General features: G+C 44.9%; 1 protein-coding gene across 1 annotated transcript in view; it reads left to right on the top strand.

Moving 5' to 3' along the window:
- LOC309400281 (DNA topoisomerase 2-beta-like) overlaps positions 1–24,018 on the top strand; it is a gene marked incomplete at both ends in the record, with an annotated part of 193,697 nt that overhangs the window by 153,969 nt on the left and 15,710 nt on the right. Inside the window, 4 exon segments of the mRNA XM_081968694.1 lie at positions 6,289–6,520; positions 9,178–9,255; positions 11,943–12,138; positions 12,244–12,335. Of these exon segments, the coding sequence (XP_081824820.1) occupies positions 6,289–6,520; positions 9,178–9,255; positions 11,943–12,138; positions 12,244–12,335 (598 nt within the window).

Raw genomic sequence — 24,018 nt, 5'->3', positions numbered from 1 at the left:
TTCCTTCATATTGAATTGTACATTTTAAATCAAAAATCTTTATGTATTTTACTATCAATGTACCATCATTCTCATTTGACTAGAATTATTTAAACATGCTTTTATCTAGAATCATTTGTATTTAAAGACACAACCACCTACTGGCATTTGTTAGCTATTTCAATAAACCTCCAATAGTTACCCTTTTATAACATATTCCTTTTTTCCCCCCAACTCACTGTTCAAGGCTTATATCTAATTGCTTTTACCAATGCCAACACATGTAGAAATCATTAAACCTTATCCATTAACATTTCCTTGTTATTATAGTTATCTATTTTTTTTTTACTATTTATATCACATCTCCTCTCATACGACCCAAGAAAGATTACATCTTTATAATAAAATCTAAACAAAAAATTGTTAGTAGAGTTTATAAGTACCTGAGAAAGATTACATCTTTATAGCAAAATCTAAACAAAAATTTATTAGTAAAATTGATAAATCTTTTTCCCAGGTCCCGATTTGTAGTTTATATCCAAATTGCTTCTACTAGTTGAAATTATTATTTTATTATTATTATCACAATGAATTATTTGTTAACGAATAAACATTTAAAGAAACATTCTAAAAACATCTAAAAATCCTACTTGTTAATCACCAAAAATTAACTAAGTTTTTAATTATCAACATTCATTATCAGCCTGTATCTTTCCAGTAACAAAACAATCTTATCTCTTTTGCCAGTTGTTGCATCAATTATCTTATTAACTTCTTTATAAGGTTTTTAAAAACTTCTCTCCACACTTTTTTGCTTAAAAGATCTCTCATATAGTCTTGTTGCCCTTGAGCTGGTGTTGAAATTAACATATCTTTGATTATCAGACGTATTTGTGAAGCTGTTTCTCTTCTTAATTCCATCATCAAATCCATATCTTGACAAGAGGGATAGAGCTCCAGATTATCAAGTTCACTTTTCCATATTCCCTTCTTTCCACTTTCACTCATGAATGCTCCATTAGTAAGTTCATCTGTTATCTTATCTTTATCTTCTATATCTTCATTCTCTTCTTTAATTTTTGGGGCTCCAACCCCACCATCTTTTGTTGTGGGAAACAATAGTCTATCCAACTTCCTCTCAAATCTCTCAAATCCTTCCAATATATTTTGAATTCCATCCAAAAAATCCTGGAAACTTAGGGTTTCCTCATCTGCATATTGATACATATTCCCAAAAAGAGAAGAAAGAGTCTAAAATCCACTGCCACTCTCGCCTTCAGTGTCTCTTTTATGTATAAAAGTACTTTTATTTTGAATTTACTTAAACACAAGATTCTTTTAATTTTTTCAAAAAGGAAGGGTTCTATCTTTTTCTTTTCTTTTCCTTCCCTTGCCCAAAATATTTCACAAAGACACCTGCAAAAGAACAGTCCTTGTCCTTGAGTCCTTATCAGTCTCCACAAGTAAGCTGCAGACCCTCCAGTTACAACGTCAGTAGAATCAAAGGAGATAGACCAAAGGATACATTGTTTCAAAAAAAAGGAAAAAAAAACAAGTTCTGGCTTCCAAATGGCAGATTCAACTTTCTCTTATTCGTTTCAAGCTTAAAGAAAACAAAAGTCTCTAAATGTCTTTAATAAAATTTAGTAAGCAGTAGAAGGAAGGATTATTAAAATAAAAAAAGGTTTTGGTTCAGCCCAAAAATAAGGTAGCAAAGAATAGAAGAAGAAAAAATCAATTCATTCACTTAAGAGGAGAAATGGAAAGCGTTACAATCACTTCAATCCACAAAACATTGTTGCAAAGAAAAAGGAAAAAAACTTTCTAAGGCAGTCCAATTGTCAGGCGTTCTAAATACCATGCAGAATTAAATCATTGTCCAAGGCAAAATTATCCTTAAAGGTCCAATTTATTCATGCAGGCAAGTTAGCACGTCTATGGAATTCCAACTCTAATGTTCTTCCTGGAATTCCACCCAGTTGAAAGTTCATGATCTATCCCCACACCCCATAATCCATCACATGTTCCAATCATCATCTTCCACGCTGGCATCTACACCCCTCTGCTTCCGGTCAGGTGTCGAGGTGCGGAGACAAAAGATGACCTTGACTTCTATAAAAGAATGTCAACAATACATTCCACAAATCTACTCCTTTCTATTCCCCCCTCCCAACTACTACACTAATGAAACAGCATAGGAAATTAATAAAAAGTGTGGCAGGCCAAAGATCCTAAAAGAAACATAACTACAGGCCTGACAGGCGGCCTCTCCTCAGAAGAAAAACATTTCCTGAAAAGAGAATAACATAAAAGTTAACATAACAAAATTAACCACATCTCCTCCCCCCAGGCCTATTGGGAAACTTCTCATGGAATTGCTTTACTAACTTCTCCACTTTTTGGTTCCCAATTTTCACCCAAGTAACTTCAGACCAAGGGTAACCCTTCCAATGCACTAAGTACTGTAAGCGACCCTATTCAGCCTGAAATCTACAATTTTTTCCACCTCAGATTGTGTTTCCCCTTCCATCACTACAGGAGGAGAGTGAACTTGGTTGGATGCTCTTCTGTTAGACCCAATTACTGGTTTCAACAAGCTCCAATGAAATTCTGGGTCAAATTTCCCTAGACTTCTGGGTAGACTGAGTTGAACTGTAACTGGATTAACTATCTTCACTATTGGGAATGGACCTAGAAATTTTGGACCCAATTCCTTGCTAGGCATTCCTAATCTTATGTATTTGGTAGACACAAAAACTTTGTCCCCCACACGGTAGGGTTTTGGGAGCGAGCGATGTTTCTCAGCTTGCTTCTGGTAGGCTTCTGCCGCAACTGCTAGAGCCTTCTTCGTATTCTCCCATCCTTTCTTTAGCATGTCCATCCATTAATTCAAAGGCATGAAGGAAGGAGGTTCTCTAGGCAACTCAGGCATGGCAACAAATTCCATGCCACTGGTAATCTGGAAACCTGCTAATCCTGTGCTGCTGTGGACCGCATCGTTGTACGCCACTTCGGCGAAGGGTAGCAAGTCCGACCAGTTGTCCTGCTGATAGTCCACAAAACACCAGATGTATTGTTCCACCTCCGCATTGGCTCTCTCTGATGCACAATTCATGCTGGGATGAACCTCTGAGCTTAGTTCTTGTGTGGACCCAATGGATCTCAGGACCTCTCTCCAGAACTTGGCTGTGAACTGGACTCTGTGGTCTGAAATGATCTTCTTGGGTACTCCGTGCAGGCGATAAATGTGTTTCACAAACATTTTCGCTAATTTCTTTGCGGATGGCAATCCTGAGCAAGCAATGAAGTGTGCCTGCTTAGAAACCAAATCAATAACTGTCCAGATTACTTTATTCCCACTGCTGTCTGGGAGTTCCATGATGAAGTCCATTGCGACCTCTTCCCATGGCCGTTTAGGGCTCTCTGCTGCAGGTGCTGCAGGTTCTGGGCTCTTGGATTCAATCATCCACGGCTGGCCCTTTTCCTCCTCCGAGGCCTCCCCCTTGGTAGGACTTTTCGTCACCTTAAGTTGAGGATCCTCTTCCAGAGGTTGTTTGGGCATTTCCCCCTCCGAGGCCTCCCCCTTAGTTGGACGCTTTGTCACCTTAAGTTGGGGATCCTCTTCCAGAGGTTGTTGGCCCAGATGACTCTTCTGTGGTGGCATCTGGGGCCCTCTCTTTACCACCGTGGCGATTGGTACACACTTTTGTTCTTCGGCAATTCCCTCCTCCGAGGCCTCCCCCTTGGTAGGACTCTTCATCACCTTAAGTTGGGGATCCTCTTCCAGAGGTTGTTTGGGCTTTTCCCCCTCCGAGGCCTCCCCCTTAGTTGGACTCTTTGTCACCTTAAGTTGGGGATCCTCCTCCGGAGATTGTTTGCCCTTTTCCTCTTCTGAGGCCTCCCCCTTGGTAGGACACTTCCTCACCTTAAGTTGGGGATCCTCTTCCAGAGGTTGGTGGCCCAGATGACTCTTCTGTGGTGGCATCTGGGGCCCTCTCTTTACCGCCGTGGTGGTTGGTGCACATGGTTGTGGCATTGGGGCTGGAGCCAAGCACTCTGACGCTCTGTGGCCAAGTTGACAGCAATGGTGGCATCTTATTGGCCCCCACGAGGAATGGAACCAAGTTACTTCTCTAAACTTAGGAACCGTTTCATCACATTGGCTTGCTCTCCACCTTGCAGCTTCCCCCTTGGTAAACCCTTCTTCCATGGTGGAGATTGCTTCTCTGTAGGAAGGTGGGGTAAGAACCTTTTGGGGCATTGCAGATGCACCTTGTCCCGCTTCCCATCCTGCAGGCCTCTCTTTGGTAATCCCTTCTTCCATGGTGGAGATTGCTTCTCTGTAGGAAGGTGGGGTAAGAACCTTTTGGGACCTTGCAGGGGAGACTGGAACCGGTGGGGAGGTCAATCCCTTGGTTGGCCACTGCCCAGTTTTCTGCCATGGTGCCATCTGCTGAGGGAGGGCAGGTGCCCACTGGCATTCCTCCCATCCATGACCTGGGGTTCAGACCCATCCCGGGGTTGCCTGCTTCACAGGTTGCAGCTCAACCAATGATGGCTGGCTAGGGGGGGTTATGTGCCAGGGACCCTCCTGCTGGCTTGGAGGAGTTATGGGCTAAGTAGGTGCCATCTGCTGGCTTGGAACATTTTCCCATGTTGATGGCAACGGAGGTGGCCAGTGGCAACTCATCCATCCATACTCTGGGAAGAAAACCCAATCTGGTTTTGCTTCATTTATTGGTTGCAGCCCCATTTGTGGTGGCTGGCAAGTGAAAGATGCTGGCCAAATCCCTTCTTGCTGTCTGGGTTGAAATTCCCATTTTGATAGGGAATCTGTCTCCCACTCAGTTGCAGGGTAATAAGCCATTTCATTTATTGCTGTCTGGAAGGAATCAAAACCTCAATTCCAGGTTTTTTTCCAAGCCTTGCTTCCAAGCTGGGGGGAAGGAGGGGGAGCATGCACTCACGGTTAGTTGTTCGAAAGGTCCAGGAAGCCCCATCAGAGATGATTGCGTGGGGATGGCTTGAATCTCCATTCCTTTCATCTTCTCACTGGGTGTGTTTCCAGCCCCCTCTGTCCGGGTGTGTTTCCATCCCCCTGCCCCCTCCGTCCTCTTGCCAGATGCAATAAAACTGGAAGCAGCATTCCATTGCCTTTGAAGTTATCAAGAAGCGTCGGCTCTCAGCTTCTTATCACCAAAAGCTTTCTCATTATTTCTTCGCTGATATTTTACGCTGTCCCGGTCAGCGTTGGGAATTCAGCACCCCCCATCACCAGCCCCTCCCCCCTTGCGAGGGGGAGGGTGCTGGTGCTTTATTTTAAAGGTAGAGTTGGAATAATGTCAGGCGTTCTAAATACCATGCAGAATTAAATCATTGTCCAAGGCAAAGTTATCCTTAAAGGTCCAATTTATTCATGCAGGCAAGTTAGCACGTCTATGGAATTCCAACTCTAATGTTCTTCCTGGAATTCCACCCAGTTGAAAGTTCATGATCTATCCCCACACCCACAAATCCATCACATGTTCCAATCATCATCTTCCACGCTGGCATCTACACCCCTCTGCTTCCAGTCAGGTGTCGAGGTGCGGAGGCAAAAGATGACCTTGGCTTCTATAAAAGAATGTCAACAATACATTCCACAAATCTACTCCTTTCTATTCCCCCCTCCCAACTACTACACTAATGAAACAGCATAGGAAATTAATAAAAAGTGTGGCAGGCCAAAGATCCTAAAAGAAACATAACTACAGGCCTGACACCAATAGAGATAAATTTCGCCGCTTTATTCTTTTGCTTAAAGGACTAATTCATCTTTAAAAAAGGATTTTCTTTGGGCAATCATTCTCAAAGAAAAAATCTGACCAGATGGACTCACTTTCACTGCCTTCTTTCTGGAGCTGTCTCCGACTTTGTCAGCCTGGGGGCTCTCTGTTTACCTCCGGCTTGGAGAGCTTCCCTTGGGTCAATCAGGGACTTTGCAGTGTCCCTGAGACCAGCAAAGATTTGTCTCCCTGTTCACCATCTCTACGGGACAGTTTAGGTCCATATGGACCATGCAGCAGTAAAAGTATCAACGGCGGTCTCGGACAATCGAGACTGCACGTTGTCTCATCGCGACATTGGCTCCTCCTCCTCTAATTCATTTTTAAAGGGAATGAAAGTCACTTGTTTTGTCAGATGGGTTGCTATACAAATTTGAACAATAGTTTAGTTTAACAATTTGTAACTTCTACAACAATTCAGTTTAACAGTTTACTGAATTATAAACTGAAATAACCCAAAAGTCTTATTTTATTTTCTTTAAAGCCCTTTAGCAAGACTACTTTTTCCTGCAGTAGATGATAACCTTCTTAAGTTCCTATATGATGATAATCAGCGTGTGGAACCTGAATGGTACATTCCCATAATTCCTATGCTCTTAATAAATGGTGCTGAGGGCATCGGTACAGGATGGGCATGTAAGATTCCAAACTATGATACCAGGGAGATTGCGAACAATATCAGACGAATGTTGGATGCATTGGACCCTCTTCCCATGGTAATGCAATGTTCAGTGCAGACTAATGTAATATAACTTTTTGATAAAAAGGATAAATATGTTCATTTGCCGAGGGACAAAGTTATGTTTGTCCCTAAGGCTGCAGCTGGTCCAGAATGCGGCCGCGCGGACAATCATGGGAAGTACCAGGTACTCCCATATAACACCTCTCCTGCGCGAGCTGCACTGGCTACCTGTGGCTTTTTGGGTGCGTTTCAAGGTGTTGATTATCACCTTTAAAGTGCTCCATGGCACAGGACCTAGCTATCTGCGGGATCGCATCCTACCCCACACATCCCTGCGACCAATTCGCTCTCACAGAGAGGGACTCCTCCGGGTGCCGTCCACTAAGCAATGCCAGCGGGCGACGCCCAGGAGTAGGGCCTTCTCTGTGATGGGCCCGACCCTCTGGAATGACCTCCCCCCGACATCAGAACTACCACCGATCTCCGCTCCTTCCGCAAGAAACTCAAGACCCACCTGTTCCAATTAGCTGGCCTGGCCCAATCGTAGCTTTAATCTTCAATCCTCCTGGCCGGTATTTTAAATTTTTAGGGGTTGACTTTTTAAGCTGTTTTTAATTTTTATTATTATTGTACAGACTCTTTATTTAATTTGTTTTTAAGGGGGTATTTAATATATTTTTATTGTGTATACGGTTTTTTAGCTTTTGTCTGTACACCGCCCCGAGTCCCTTCGGGGAGAGGGGGTGGTCTATAAATTCAATAAATGAAATGAATGAATGAAATGAAATGAATGTTTGGTAAGTCAGAATCTCAAAAATGTGGTTTACAATGATGAAATTCAGGCTAAGTAAACTACAGTGAGCAGAAGTGTCTAAGCAAAAAATGTTTAGAAAAGGGAGGGAGGGAGGAAGGAAACATACATACATTTTCCTGTAGGGCTGAAGCTGAGCTACTTTAGTTGAACAAAGAACCTTCAGCCACATGGAACCATATATGGCTTGGTAAAAGTAGCTGCAACAATCAGTGGAGAAAAGCAGGCCTCCTTTTGTTTCTCCCAAAAAGTGGCTTGAGGAGCTCTGTGGTTTTCTGCTCTTCCCCTTTTTTCAAGCAGAGGAAACTGATTCACATGCCGATGAGTGGATCACTGGAAACAGTGGTGTTGCATTTTTCCCACTGGAGAAGATATGACAGGACTAAAGATCTTGTCAGCCCTTCAAGGTAGGGAAGGTCAGGAAAAGAAAACATTAGGAGTCTTGGAATGTACTTTAACGTGGATAAATGTTGTAAGAGAATCTTGAAAGCCTGTCAAAGTCTTTCGCTATTTCAACTTATACCTAACACCATCATATCAGAGTTGATTTTCTTTCTCATGCTTTTACACTTTCCCAGAATACAAATATCTTCTCTGTAATGGCTTGGCATTCTCATTCTACTTCTCTGTGAGTCAAACCAACATTCCATCACAGGAGTCTCCATTCAACTCAGAAGTGGCAGTGAGGGTGCCCCTGGATCTCGTTCCTGACACTGGCAAAGTAGCATGGCTGAACAGACAGGAATCCCTTCAGAACACCACATGTGGCCAGAACAACCCATGTGGGAGGTCACACTCAGAAGAACAGAGGAGGTGACCTACCCACTCATTTAATAGAACTGGAAAGAGGATGTTATGCTTCCCATTGCTAGCATGTTGAATAGCAAGGTTAGGAATACCAGCAGGGAAATTTTGTCTGATCAGAGAACTGATTGCAATGGGTCTAGGACCGGGATAGCGAACCTATGGCACGGGTGCCACAGGTGGCACGTGGACCCATTTTTCAGGGCACGCGAGGCATTGCTCTGTTAGCTGGCCAGCCCGCACGCGCGAGCTGGCCAGCTAACTTCACCCTTTTTTTGAGGCCATTTTTTGCCCTCCCCAGGCTCCAGAGGCTTTATAGGAGTCTGGGGAGGGCGAAAACAGCCTCCCCTGCCCCCCCCCGGAGGCCCTCCAGAGGCTTCAGGAGCTTCCCGGAAGCCTCCAGAGCACAAAAAAACGGTCCTATGAGCAAACCGGATGTTTGGGAACAGACTTCCAGTTTGCTCGTAGGGCCGGTTGTAGCCTTCTGGAGCCTTCAGGGCTTGAGGGCTCCGGAGGGCTAAAACCCACCCTATGAGCAAACCGGAACTCCGTTCCCAAACTTCCGGTTTGCCCCTAGGGCCAGTTTTTTGCGATCCGGAGGCTTCAGGGAAGCTCCTGAAGCCTCCGGAGGGCCTCCGGGGTGGGGGGGCGGGGGAGGCTGTTTTCGCCCTCCCCAGACTCATATAAAGCCTCTGGAGCCTGGGGAGGGTGAAAAAAGCATGCAAAAAATGGGGGGGAGCGCTGGTCATGCATGCATGCATGCTGGGGTCGTGCATTGCATTATGGGTGTGGCACACCTGTGCACACACACCCCTGCACTCCCCCCGCTTTTGGCACTCTGGTCTAGGACAACTCACCATAGCCATGTCACTGCAACTAACTCGCTGAGGAACAATTCCATACAGGATAACTCAACCCCTTGCTTCTACCTGGCAAGCCTTGCTGGTTTTTTTGCATGGAAAAGAGGCTTGGAGAATTTGGTCCTCCTTTTCATGGAAGCCCCCGGCTCCATGAGCATTGTGCCCATGGAGGCAGGATGAGACCCCGGGGCTATCCCTGCCTTAGAATCCCCACAGACACCCTACGAGATCACTCCAAGAGCCCTGGCCATGTTGAGGCTGCAGGAAAACGCCAAACCTCCTCCTCACTTGCAAGTCAGTTCAATCCTTTGGACCCCCATCTTCCCCTGCTGTGGTCTGGCTCAGAGAGGCAATGCCAGAGCTGATAAACCACTGCCACCACTGTCTAGATGGGCAAATTAAGGATCACACCCTGCCTGAGCGCTCCCTGGGGATTGTGCTTCACACAGCCACACTGTCCTCACTCCCCACCAGTGCTGGAGCTCCCTTCCCCAGAGCCTGTGGAACTCCTGGTTAGAAAGGGAAAGGGAGGCCAGGAGGGGCTGGATCTGGACAAACACCCACCCCCAATCCTGACCCACTCTATCTGGAGACCGCTTGCTCAGGAGACGAAGCCCCTGCTTCGCTAATTCCGTGTCAGATGATTGGGGGATGAGCTGAGGAAATCCATCCATTGCCAGCAGGGAGCAAGGGCTATGTGGCCAGGGGAAGGACAATCCCCAGGGAGTGCTCAGTCAGGGCATGATCCTTGATTAATTCATTCGTCTAGACAGCAGCGGTCTGGCATCACCTTTCTGAGCCAAACCTCAGCAGGGGAAGATGGGGTTCCCTCTGGATCCGGGGATTGACCTGGCATGGCCAGGGCTCTTGGAGTGATCTGGGACACAATGCCTATGGGTCTGGGGTTGGGGGCTTCCATGAAAAGGAGGACCAAATTCTCCAAGTCTATTTTCCATGCAAAAAACCCAGCAAGGCTTGCCAGGTAGAAGCAAGGCACTGAATTATCCTGTGTGGAATTGTCCTGTGGCAAGATGTCCCGCAGAGAGTCATCCCGCAGCGAGTTGGTTTCAGTGACATGGCCAGGGTGAGTTGTCCCATTGAAATATAAGCAGAACTGACCTAATTAGACTCTCAGAGAGGGAAAAATAGAGTCTCTTCACAAGGGGAGAACATAAGAAACTTTCTTAAGACATGGATTATCATAATTCCAAATGAATATCCAAATCCTTCTCCGCCTAGGGAACACATTTAGTATAAATTAGGTGCTGAGAGTCTACCTAAAGTGTATACTAGGGTATTAGAGGAATGACAGCCTTTTAATTTCCTGCAGTGCTTCTAATACTTTTGAAACACACAAATATGTAGCTTTGGATCATTTTTCTCAATAATTAAATGAACAAGTATGTTTTTGACTCATTTGTTTAATTAAAAGGTAATGGTAAAGGTTCCCCTCGCACATATGTGCTAGTTGTTCCCGACTCTAGGGGGTGGTGCTCATCTCCGTTTCAAAGCCGAAGAGCCAGTGCTGTCCAAAGATGTCTCCATGGTCATGTGGCCGGCATGACTAAATGCCAAAGGCTCATGGAACGCTGTTACCTTCCCACCAAGGGTGGTTCCTGTTTTTCTATTTGTATTTTTACATGCTTTCAAATTGCTAGATTGGCAGAAGCTGGGACAAGTCACGGGAGCTCACTCCGTTACGTGACGCTAGGGATTCGAACCGCCAAACTGCCGGCCTTCTGATCGACAAGCTCAGCATCTTAGCCACTGAGCCACCGCGTCTCGTGGCTTTGTTTAATTGAGTTCTCTTTAACTTGGGTGTCAAACTTGCATTGTTATGACATCATCACGTGATGTATCAGGACATTTTCCCCCTTCGCTAAACTGCTAAGGACCAGATGTTTGTTACTATGTCCTGTTGTGTAAAACCATAGAACTCAAAGAGGGTTTACTTTCTTTTTCACATGACATTTTATAGTTATTTGTCCTAGTTATTATTAACATTATTTATTTAGTTATTAGAATTTGTCAAACAAAAACGAGAACAAGAATAAAAGAAAAAATAGAATGACAGGGACGATAGGCACGTTAGTGCACTTATGCATGCCCCCTCTACTGACAATTATTCATTGTAAAATTAATTGTAATTTCATAGGGTTGTTATTCTATCAATATGACTTTTTATTTCCATTTTAGCATAATTGTTACATTATTAGTTCTATGCTGGTCTATGGCTGGAATAAAATTGATTGATTGAACTTTTGCCCAAGTTGTGTAAAGACATTATTGAGAGATGGATACCTACTGGCTTTCTGCACTGCAGGTAGTCTTCTACCTACAACCATTCATTCAATGACCATTTGAAGTTATGATGGCAGTGGACGAATGGTGGTTATGACTGGTCCTTGGAGTTTCAGCCATCCTAGCACCCCCATGGCCACATGATTATGATCTGGGCACTTTGCAACCAGTTTGCACTTAGGCCTCATCATGTGATCGCCATTCGCAACCTTCCCTGTTGGCTGCCTCAGAAAGTCAGTTGTAAAGCCCCCAGAGAAGGTTCCAAGTCACTGGGGTAAGTTTCCCCCCACCTGCACGTCCTCCTCCAGTCCCTCTGCACAAATGTTGGCCATGAGCAATAACATTGTCACATTATATACAAACAAAATGCTTAGTTGTGAGTTAAATCAGATGCTTCATTGGCTTTAATGTAACATTTGATATTTTGGAAAAAAAACAAAATGAAAAATCTTCAGATGTACTTAACAAAGAGAAATGCATGCTTATTAATTACCAAAAACAGCTTTGTCGACTTCAAGTAAAACAAGTGAAATCTGAATTTTGAATTCAAAGCTGAGAAATTTTAAAATATTGTTGTTTTCTATAATAATGATACTTTTCCTCTAGAAATAATAGCATTTATTTAACAATATGGTATAGTGGAAATAATTTTAATGAGATTTGTTTTTACAATTGTAAAGGTACTATTTGATCATATGGAGTGTCTGAAGAAATATGAAAGTGTGCAAGATATCCTAAAAGAATTTTTTGACTTACGTTTAAATTATTACGGTTTGCTCAAGGAGTGGCTTGTAGGAATGTTAGGGGCAGAATCTACAAAGTTTAACAATCAAGCCTGCTTTATTTTAGAGAAAATACAAGGAAAAATTACCATAGGTAAGTATAAGGTAGAATTAAAGGATAATATGTAATGTATAATTTTCTCTTGAATCAATCTCTTTGGTCCTTATATTTTTTTCATTGCTCTTTTCCCCCCCATAGAGAACAAATTGAAGAGACACTTGATTCAGATGTTAGTCCAGAGAGGTTATAAATCTGACCCTGTCAAAGCCTGGAAGGAAGCGCAAGAAAAAGTAAGTCATACTTCCGCTTTAGTCTTTTTCATTTACTTTGTTGAGAAAAATCACAGTCACATTCATACAGTTCTACAGGATAAACATTTTGACCTTTTCAGTGAAGTCTAAAGAAGGAGTTTAAGCCTAGGCTAGGCAAGCTGACTGGTTGCAAGAAGTACTATTACTGTACTGAATGGAACACCCCTTTTAGACATTTCTTTCAATGAATGAAAATCAGGGCCAGCCTATTATCAAGATGGCGGCAACGGAGGAAGCACAGTTACATCGCAGGGAGTTAAAAGAAGAGAAAAGTTGCTATTAAAGTAAGATAAATTATAGGAGGAGAGGTGGAGAGGGAAAGACAAATCATAGAATAAATCATAGAGAAAGAAAAAAAAGAGGAGAAAGGAAAAGACTGGTGAAATAGGAGGAAAACGATCCACAGTAAACTTGTCCTGCTGAGAGAAGCCCTGCTGCACCTGAGAGGTCTACCCAAGAGCCCGGAGGCCCATTGAAGCAAGGTGAGCGGAGAGGCAAAACACACACAAAGGTAGATACGACATAGTTGGAACAACAGAAACTTGGTGGGACAAAACCCATGACTGGAACATACTGATAGATAGGTAGTTGCACTGTATGTAAAGGGCCACTATATTACTACAGAATTGCATTAAACCAAAGACGAAAACCACCTAGAATGCATATGGGTCAACATAAAAGAAAAAAAAAAGAATGACATGGCCATAGGTGTATACTATAGGCTTGACCCAATCAAGCAGAAAAAATAGATATCCTTATGTTGCAGAAAATGACAGGCTTAGACTTCTCAGGATACAGGAAAAGTTTATTTGGCAGCCAGGTTCAGAAAAGTTAGCCCATGGTTAACGTTGCTAATTTCTGAACGACGTTCATTATCGAAGCACGCATTCTTATACATTCTCAAAGGCAGCGTAACAGGGAAACACTTAACTCATTTCTTATTGGTTACCTTTTGGAAAAAGCCTTATAAGGAGATGGAGGTCTTACTTCTCCTTTTGTTACAGGTATGGACTACGTGTTATTAACGAACTTTAATTGAACCTTTATTTTAATCCATATTTTATTCTACTTTATTTCCCCCCTTCTAGACTCTATTAAGGCCCACAATTGAGTCTAGCCTGTTAGATTAACAATATAAGCATGCATGATACAGAATAGCAAAAAAGCAAGGATACAATCAATACACATCTTAGGTCTTATTTTCCAAAATCACTTTCTCTACTTCTAAGAGTGCAATTTGAATATCATCTTCTTTAAGGGTATGTGGGATTAGGCTTTTTATTTAACATTAACTACTTTTCACCCTGTGTTTCCTTTACAGACCTCATAACGAATTGTTTAAGCAAGGGTATTATGCAAGGGAGGAAGGCTAAACTTGCGATTCCACATAGTAAAAGAAATAGCATTTGCTTGAACCAACCTGTTCCCTGTAGCCAAGAGACCCACACATCTGTTCCTTGTACTTTTTGACCAATAGAGGAAGCTCAAACTCGTAGTTCTTGGACCACCCCCCAGACTTTCCCTGATCTATTCATATGGAAACAGCAAGCTTTTCCCACATAAGAAGAAGACTCCATTTTCCCCTACACACACTCCTATGTTCATAGAAAAGGCATGGGCTCGGAGGTTCTTTTCATTAGTCCAGACCTGTAAGGTTCCTGCCAAGTACATACCAGTCAGGGGCTGTAATGGAACTTCTTGGTTAGGGTCCATTTGCCTATCCCTGAGAACTGGTCCTTCAAAGAGATAGTGGGAACTGGTGTTTCCAGGGGGAAAATGAACACAAAATCCCATGGTAGATTGTATTGAAAGCCAAATGGGAAGTCGGGGTGGCTGGAATGGCCTTGGGCACCTTCCAGTAGTCAGATTCCCCTCCCATTGGTAAAAAACGAGTGGGGGTGGGAGCGAGAAAGTGACCCTCTGTTGGAAGAGCTTGTGAGCAGAGGGAGACATGCTGTGAGTTAATTTCACATCTACAAGGGTTTTCCTGGGGGCAAGGTACATTTCAGATGGGCATTGTTCCTCTGATAGTCACCCCACAGGAATGCCAGGTTCCTGATATCATTTGATGCACAAGGACTATCTTAGCTTTGTTGTTGTTTTCAAAGATCTTGCTCAACTGAAACAGCATGATAAGGTAAAGATCCAGCAGACAGACACAGGATCAGACTGATTGATTAAGCTTTGACCTAACTCCAGCACCTTTTATAGTCCCCTTCTCTCAATTGTTGCAGGGGTCTGTTTTCCCTATGCTTTGCCCTTTTTCTTACAGGGTTTGTCAAATAATTGACTTTAGGTGTTGGGATTGGCTTATGGTTCTGTCCCCAAGCATAAATGATGCACCGTTGGCGGGACCAGACCTGTCATGGTCAGATCACTCACTCCTCCGACTCGACTTCCCTGGTGCTACCCCCCGCTGCGGGGAGGCGGAACCTGAAAACACTAGATGGTTCCGCCCCAGGCGCCTGATGGAACCAGATAGGTTCCAGATGGAGCTTGGGCCACCTCCTGCAACCCTGACCCGCCCCCGGGTAGAGGACCTGGTGGTCGCGTGGAATAATGCGACTACCGGGGCCTTGAACCGGGTGGCGCCTTTGCGGCCTCTCTGGCGGCAACGATCCACCCTGGCCCCTTGGTTTACCGAGGAGCTAAGGGTGATGAAATGCCGCAAGAGATGCCTAGAGAGTCGTTGGAGATCCTCCCGTTCCGAATTTGAACGAACACAGGTACGAGCCCATTTAAGGACGTACCTTGTGGCACTGAGAGCGGCCAAACGTCAATATTGTGCCGCTGTCATTGCATCCGCAGAGAACCGCCCTGCCGCCCTGTTTCGGGTGTCCCGCTCCCTCTTGTTTCAGAGGCCGCGGGAGGCCCCTTTACAGGGTAGGGCAGAGGAGTTTGGGAAATACCTGCAGGATAAAATCGCTCAAATTCGGAAGGATTGGGTCCCTGTCAGTGGTCCTATGGAGACGTCCATGGCGAGTCTTGAGACTTCGATCTGGGAGGAGTTTGACTTGGTTGCCATCGAGGATTTGGACAGAGTGCGTGGACGACTGCGACCCACCACATGTTTATTGGACCCGTGCCCCTCCTGGCTTGTACTGGCATCCTGGGAGGTTACACGTGACTGGCTCCTGGGCTTAGTGAACGCTTCGCTGAGTGAGGGGTCTCTCCCGGCCTCTTTGAAAGAGGCGGTGGTGAGACCCTTGCTCAAGAAGCCTTCCCTGGACCCTATGGAGCTGGCCAATTATCGTCCTGTCTCCAACCTTCCCTTCTTGGCGAAGGTTGTAAAGAGTGTGGTGGCTTATCAGTTTCCACGGCATCTGGAGGAAGATGATTATCTAGATCCGTGCCAGTCCGGCTTCCGTCCCGGGCACAGCACGGAGACGGCCTTGGTCGCGTTGGTAGATGATCTCTGGAGGGCCAGAGATAGGGGTTGTTCCTCTATCCTGGTCCTATTAGACCTCTCGGCGGCTTTTGATACCATCGACCATGGTATCCTGTTGCATCGACTGGAGGGGCTGGGGGTCCGGGGCACCGTTTTGCGGTGGTTCGGCTCCTACCTTTCCGGTCGGATGCAACGTGTGTTGGCAGGGGAGCAGAGGTCGACCCTAAGCCCCCTTACGTGTGGGGTGCCACAGGGGTCGGTCCTCTCGCCACTCCTGTTCAACACATATATGAAGCCGTTGGGTGAGATCATCCGTGGTTTTGGGGTGGGATATCATCTGTACGCTGATGATACTCAGCTGTACATTTCCACCCCGAACCACCCCAACGAGGCCGTCGAAGTGATGTCCCGGTGTGTGGAGGCCGTACGGGTCTGGATGGATGACAACCGACTCAAACTCAACCCCTCCAAGATGGAGTGGCTGTGGGTACCGGCTCCCCGGTTCAGCCAATTAATTCCATCCTTGGCCATCGGGGGCGTTCAACTTGCCCCCGTGGAGCGGGCGCGCAATTTGGGTGTCTTCCTGGATGCCCGGCTGTCCATGGATGACCATGTGACAGCCGTGGCAAGGGGGGCGTTCCACCAGGTTCGCCTGGTGCGCCAATTGCGCCCCCTACTGGACCGGGAGGCCTTACGCACAGTCACTCACGCCCTGGTGACGTCCCGCCTGGACTACTGTAACGCTCTCTACATGGGGCTTCCCTTGAAATGCACCCGGAGGCTACAGCTGGTTCAGAATGCAGCCGCGTGGGTAATTATGGGGAGTACTAGGTACTCCCATGTGACACCTTTCCTGCGCGAGCTGCACTGGCTTCCTGTGGTCTATCGGGTGCGTTTCAAGGTTTTGATAACTATCTTTAAAGCGCTCCATGGCTCAGGACCTAGTTACTTGCGGGATCGTATTCTGCCCCATACATCCCTGCGACCAATTTGCTCGCACAGAGAGGGCCTCCTCCAGGTGCCGTCCACCAGACAGTGTCGAGGGGCGGCGCCTAGGAGTAGAGCCTTCTCTGTGGCGGGCCCAGCCCTGTGGAATGACCTCCCTCCGGATATTAGGACTACGTCTGACCTCCGTTCCTTCCGAGTTAAGCTCAAGACCCACCTATTCCAAGTAGCTGGCCTGGCTCAACCATGATCCAACTATATCGCTCCTGACGGGTTTTTATTAGTGTAATTCAATTGAATTTATTTATTGGGGTTTTTAAATATTGTGACTTTTTAATTGTTTTTTAGCTATCAGCCTACCTCCTCCTTGTATACGTCTTATATACGTCCTTGTTATATGTATGTCCTGTCCAGATTTGTATTGTACTTTGTATTTTATTTGTTTTATTGTACGCCGCCCCGAGTCCTTCGGGAGAGGGTGCGGCTTAGAAATAAATATTCTATTCTATTCTATTCTATTCTATTCTACCACATCCTGTAACTTGATTCCACCCTGTTCTCCGGGATTTTTAGCATCCACGGATCTTTCTTCAAGAGCAAGGGGGGTTGCTCGGGTATTTTCGCAACATTCAAGACGTTATCACTTAACAAGCCCATAGCCAATAACAGCCAGAGCCACAAAAGGCTCATAATTGTCCCTCACACAAAACTTCTCCTAACACAATTCTTTTATCCTACTGAATCACCGCATCAGGGAGGGGTTATATATAGTTTGAGGAAGGGCAATATGAGCTTTGGGCAATCCACAAAACCAAATCTTATTTGCTAAACATATCACCCACAATCCCAAAACTCCTATTACACTGCAAAGAACCCATTCCCACGGTTCCTCAAACATAAGTGTCATCAGATGATTCGTTTTCCTCTTGATTACAATTAATGATCTTAGCCTCAGCACCTGTCTTCCTCTGGAGGGGACAATTCCTGAGGGATGAATATGCAATACAACAAATAAGTAAATTCACTAAAGCGAGAGATAGTACAGTTATGACTATGAATACTTGGCTTGCCATTTCCTGACAGGTGCTCAACCTTTCTAATACATCTTATATCTAATAAATGGAACGTTGTCTTCCTCCTCCAAATCTTCAGCCTTACGTCGAGAAGTCAGCTTCTAAGTGTGACTTCAGTAGGGCCTCTTCTGCCCCATAATTCTGCCCATTGCCGGTAGGGCAGTTTTTAGGGGGCGTTTCTTTAAGCATATCACTAGAGGATGGGCTTCTTCCTGGTCTGCCTCCCAATACTCATCAGCAGCTGGCTTAACTCGAGTCCAGTGAATCCAAAACTTGGATTCCAACACTTTTACTGCAAGTGGAGAACACATGACCACAGTATATGGGCCCTTCCATCTAGGTTTCAAATTCTTCCCTTTCCAGTGTTTTACCACACTCTGTCCCCCATCTGAATATTATGACTGGAAGTTGTTAAAAATGGTGGGGGTAAGGGAGACACAATACTGTTGGATTACTTGTATTTACTTATTCAATTCTCCCACCATTTGATTCACCCATGAGGACCCCAGCTGTCCTAGGTCCCTTATATTATTTTTCAAATTATGGCTTATAACCGGTGGCCGTCCAAACATCATTTCAAAAGGAGATAATTTAAGTTCTTTACATGGAGTACATTTCACAGACCAGAGAGCTAAGGGTAGGCATCTATCCATTTAAAGTATTGGCAAAAGGGTGGCAGGGTTTAGGGCATTTGTTTGCTTCAAGGTCACTTGTGGATTTTGAGTCAGGAGTGCCTGATATTTGTAAATGTCCCTTCATTTCTAAAATTCCTTGAATTGTGTGGCTAGTGTAGATATTGGTAGGCTGTCTAAAAGTTAATTTATTAGCTTCCTCCATTAAGAGAGCCGTGGCGGCTAGAATTTTAGGCAATGTGGGCAGCCTTTTGCACCACAGTCCAGTTGTTTAGATAAATAAGCCACAAGTTGTTGCCAACTTCCTTTTTCTTATCAGAGCCTGAGATAATTCTGACTTTAGGGCTTTGTACGCCTGTTTCTGCTTTAAACCCCAAGCAAGGGTTCTTCTTTTCTTTTTTTTTCTTTTTTTTTTCACCCCCCTTCATAGATGCGTAAGGAGGTTTGGCTAGAAGCGTGATATTTGAAATCCTCATTCTGCAATATCCTGCTGCACCTAAGAATTCTCGCAACTCTTTCCTGTTCATGGGTTTGCAATTTGGCATACAGCTTCTTCTTTTTTTAAAAAAACAAAGTTTTATTGGTTTTCAAATATATAGGGAAGGGTAAGTAGGTATACAAAATTTTTTGGCAGCTTTCATACTGCTGGTAGAGATCCCAGCACGGTACTCATTTATATAACATTATACAACAAATTTATAGAAGAAAACAGTAAACCAAATCTTACTCTATATTGTTAGTCTTGTGTTCCTACATGTTTCTCTTTGTCGTTTTCTAATATATCACTAACTGCTATTGTTCCAAATAATTTTATTTTTGAAATCTGAGCCTTTTCGATATTGCTTCTTCCTCCCTGTCGCCAGAGAGAGCCTCAGTGCCCCCCTCCTTCCCGTCTTGGATCTTACTGTCTTGTGTTTTGCTGTCTCTTTCACTACTCCCACTCTGTTCCTCCTCTGAGAGTGGAAAATTCATTTTAATGAAGGCCTCCGCCTCCTGGACTGTATTGATTCTGATCCTGTTTCCCTCCCAGAAGATTAACATCCCCTCCGGAATCAGCCATTTAAACCAGATCCCTTTTTCATATAAATTTTTTGCTAGGGAGGAAAATTTCCTCCTTCTATCTCTTATTTTTTTGGGGATCTGTTTGAGAATGGTGATCTCTTCACCCTTATATTTCAATGGTCCCTCCCTTTGGGTCGCAAGTACCTCGTCCCTTGTGGATCTCCTGACAAACTTAACATGTATCTCCCTCGGAACATTGTGTCTTCTAGCATATGCTGAATTAATCCTATAAACTAGATCCATATCCCACCATATTTGTTTTTTATCTCTCTTGAGATAATCTGCTAAAATTGTACTCATAATATCTTTAAGGTTTTCATTCTCTGTTTCTGGTAAGTTCTGGAATCTAAGAAAAAAGGACATTCTTTCAAATTCTACTTTTGTCTGAAAGTTTTCCATATCTATGTTTCCCTTATGCATTGCTTTCACTTCTTCCCCCAGCCCCGCCATTCCGTCCTCTAACACCAAAATTCATTGTGTATTTCCAGCTATATGTTCTTTAACCACTCTGAGTTCTTCTTTGATCTCAGCCCTCATTTAATTCTGTCCCTTCATAAGTTCTTTAAACATTTCCGTAACAGATAATTCCTTAGGATCCTCCCCAGCCACTGCCTTCTGCAACATTGACGATATCTTAGACTGTTGCATCGTGGGACTTGGGGCAGCCGATGAGGGGGCTGAGTGCACTTTGCCGGTAGGGGGTTTCCTTGCCGCCATTTGTTTAAGTTCAGAGATGCAAATCCTTGCCAAGGGAAGTGGTGTCAGAGGGTTTCACAGCTACGCTGGTCTCCAAAGGAAAACAATTGCAACGGCACCCAATTTGCAGTTCCAAGAGTAAAATACACCAAGATGAATGGAGAGAAAAGTCAGCCAAAGATCAGAAGATCCTACACAGGAGGAGGTCCCAGTTTCCCTTTGGGAGAGTAAACAAGCAATCCACTTTTCTTTATTCTCTCTTTGGGAGTAACTTCAGAGGACAGACTTCATTTGCATAAAGACAAAGAAAGAGGGGCGAGCGCCATCTTGGCCCTCCCCTTCGCAGGGAAAGAAGTCGCCAAAGGTTTTTTGTTTTAAGACAACAGTTCAGAGTCGTTTCCAGCAATTGTGAAAATCATTTTCAATTAAAAGTCAAATAAATCAGTCTTTTAACCTCTCTCTTCCTGAGGGTCCATTTTCAAAGCCGCTAAGTCCTGCCGCCACGGTCGCCAGAATTGTTGCAGAAAATGACAGGCTTAGACTTCTCAGGATACAGGAAAAGTTTATTTGGCAGCCAGGTTCAGAAAAGTTAGCCCATGGCTAACGTTGCTAATTTCTGAACGACGTTCATTATCGAAGCACACATTCTTATACATTCTCAAAGACAGCGTAACACGGAAACACTTAACTCATTTCTTATTGGTTACCTTGAGGAAAAAGCCATATAAGGAGATGGGGGTCTTACTTCTCCTTTTGTTACAGGTATGGACTACGTGCCATTAACGAACTTTAATTGAACCTTGTGGTTTTGGACTTTTAACATAGGGACATTTGCTGGAACATGTTGTGGTTAAAGGCTGATGACATTTCCCTGTCCCTTTAAGCAAGCTTCTAACTGTCCCTTTTATGCCACGTCTTCATTCTTATATTTTAATCCATATTTTATTCTACTTTACTTATCTATACCAACTAACAAACATGTGTAGGAAACACACTACAATAGTAATGGGGGACTTCAATTACCCTGATATCAATTGGAAAACTAATTCTCCACCAAGTGAGAAATCAAATAGGTTCCTAACCAACCTAGCTGACAATTTTGTTGTCCAAAAAGTAGAGGAGGGAACTAGAGGGACAGCCATACTGGACTTAATACTTATAAACAGAGAAGAAGTGATAGAGGGAGTTGAAACTGCAGGAACCTTGGGTGACAGTGACCATGTCATACTAGAATTCAACATAATGCAAACACAAGCAATAGAACATAGTGATACCAGAGTCTCAGATTTTAAAAGAGCTGATTTTAATAAACTCAGAGAGAACTTGGGAAAGATTCCTTGGATGAAAATTCTAAAGGGGAAAACAAGTCAAACGGGGAGGGGATCGCGGTGCTGCTGTTCCAAAAATGCTTTCCTCCCCGATTCCAAAAACAGGGTGTGCAGAGGCCAAAAAAGTGCATTTGGTTTCAGGCAGCGGATTTGGCCAGAAGGAAAGAGAAGGTGAATCTGAGGAGTAGGAGGAGGATGGTGCATGCCGCACAGCTCTGCAATTTGAAAAACGAGGCATGCGGCCGAAAATGCTTTCCTCCCTGTTCTGCGATGCACATTGCAAATCTGTGTGGCATGCACCCTCCTCCTCCTTTACTTAGTGTTGTTTTGATCCCGTGATCTTCTACGAGCTGCCTTCTCGAGGCGGAATAACGCTCTGCTATCTTTGCAGAGAGCTTCTCTTTCTTTATTTTAAGGGGAGGAGGAAACGGCTGTGGGAGGCGACGTTAACCAACGCATCGTTAAATGCCCTTGTACGGGAGGGTGGAACCGATTTTGCAAAGCGAGGCTGAGAGAGAGCGTGCAGGGGGCAATGATGCTATGGAGCCCAGCCCAGGCTACAGGGTGAGAAGTGGTCCGCCGTACCACCTTTGATGCCACCCTTCATGGGAGTCTAGTGGGGAGAGCAAGTGGCATGCTAGAGCCCCGTGAAAGGTCTGGACCCCCACAGCAGGTGTCCCTCCAAGAGGGCTTCCACAATCCCGAGTGGCACCAGCGCTGGGCCAGCCTCTTCAAGCAGCCAAGTCCCTCTTCTGCCCCCATGAAAATCATCCCCCCACCCCACCCTACCCCACACACTCCAGTTAAATGTACGTAGGGTGATAGGGTTTGTCAAAATCCGAGTGGAATAGGTGATAGGGTTATCAAAATCCGAGTGGAAGTGAGGATCCCTGCCACCTGGAACCGCCCGAAAATGCGACATGCAGAGCAGGTTGGTGGGGCTACATTTGGATTATAAGTCGCACCCAGATTTTCACCCCCTTTTTGGGGGGAAAAGGTGCATTTTATACGCTGAAAAATACGGTAACTAAGGCAGGATATCAGCAGATAGCCAGAATCTGCAAAGATGAAGTCAAGAAAGCAAAGGCTCAAAATGAACAAAGACTCGCAACGAAAGTCTAAGATAATAAAAAAAGTTTCTTCCAACATATAAACAACAAGAAAAAAATCAAGGAAACAATTGGTCCACTAAAGAGAGAAGATGGCAAGGAAGTAACAGGCAACAGAGAGAAAGCAGAGCTGCTTAACTCATTCTTTGCATTCATCTTCATGCACAAAGAAACTATAGCCTAACCTACCAGAAACATACCATATTTATTCGAGTATAACGCGCAAAATTTTGTACCAAAAAAAGGAATCAAAGTGTGGGTGCGCGTTATAAACGAGGGCTGGGCTGGGGTGGTGGAAAAAAAAACGTCCCCTCGTTGCCGCTTCATTTCTTCGCCTCGCTTGCAGCCGCAGCGAAGGACAAAGAAAAAAAAACGTCCCCGAGTCCCCTCTTCATTTCTTCGCCTCACTCGCAGCCGCAGCGAAAGGCAAAGGAAAAAAAAGTCCCCTCTTCATTTCTTCACCTCGCTGGCAGCCCCAGCGAAAGGCAAAAGAAAAAAACGTCCCCTCTTCATTTCTTCGCCTCGCTGGCAGCCCCAGCGAAAGGCAAAAGAAAAAAACGTCCCCTCTTCATTTCTTCGCCTCGCTGGCAGCCCCAGCGAAAGGCAAAGGAAAAAAACGTCCCCTCTTCATTTCTTCGCCTCGCTGGCAGCCCCAGCGAAAGGCAAAGGAAAAAAACGTCCCCTCTTCATTTCTTCGCCTCGCTGGCAGCCCCAGCGAAAGGCAAAGGAAAAAAACGTCCCCTCTTCATTTCTTCGCCTCGCTGGCAGCCCCAGCGAAAGGCAAAGGAAAAAAAAGTCCCCTCTTCATTTCTTCGCCTCGCTGGCAGCCCCAGCGAAAGGCAAAAGAAAAAAACGTCCCCTCTTCATTTCTTCGCCTCGCTGGCAGCCCCAGCGAAAGGCAAAGGGAAAAAAACGTCCCCTCTTCATTTCTTCGCCTCGCTGGCAGCCCCAGCGAAAGGAAAAGGAAAAAAACGTCCCCTCTTCATTTCTTCACCTCGCTGGCAGCCCCAGCGAAAGGCAAAAGAAAAAAACGTCCCCTCTTCATTTCTTCGCCTCGCTGGCAGCCCCAGCGAAAGGCAAAGGGAAAAAAACGTCCCCTCTTCATTTCTTCGCCTCGCTGGCAGCCCCAGCGAAAGGAAAAGGAAAAAAACATCCCCTCTTCATTTCTTCGCCTCGCTGGCAGCCCCAGCGAAAGGAAAAGGAAAAAAACGTCCCCTCTTCATTTCTTCGCCTCGCTGGCAGCCCCAGCAAAAGCAAAAGGAAAAAAACCGTCCCCTCGTCGCCGCTTCATTTCTTCGCCTCGCTCACACGTGTACGTGAGGGCGAAGAAAAAAAAAGTCCCCTCGTCGCGTACAGTGGGCGGCCCGAACTGGGGGTGAGATTTCATTTCCTCGCCTCCCTCACACGTTAGATAGTAAGCATTGCCCAT

This window comes from Natrix helvetica, assembly GCF_964273705.1.
Source record: "Natrix helvetica genome assembly, chromosome: W".
Taxonomy (NCBI): domain Eukaryota; kingdom Metazoa; phylum Chordata; class Lepidosauria; order Squamata; family Natricidae; genus Natrix; species Natrix helvetica.
Note: the sequence above shows the minus strand (reverse complement) of the source record. Positions and strands in the feature narration are given on the sequence as shown.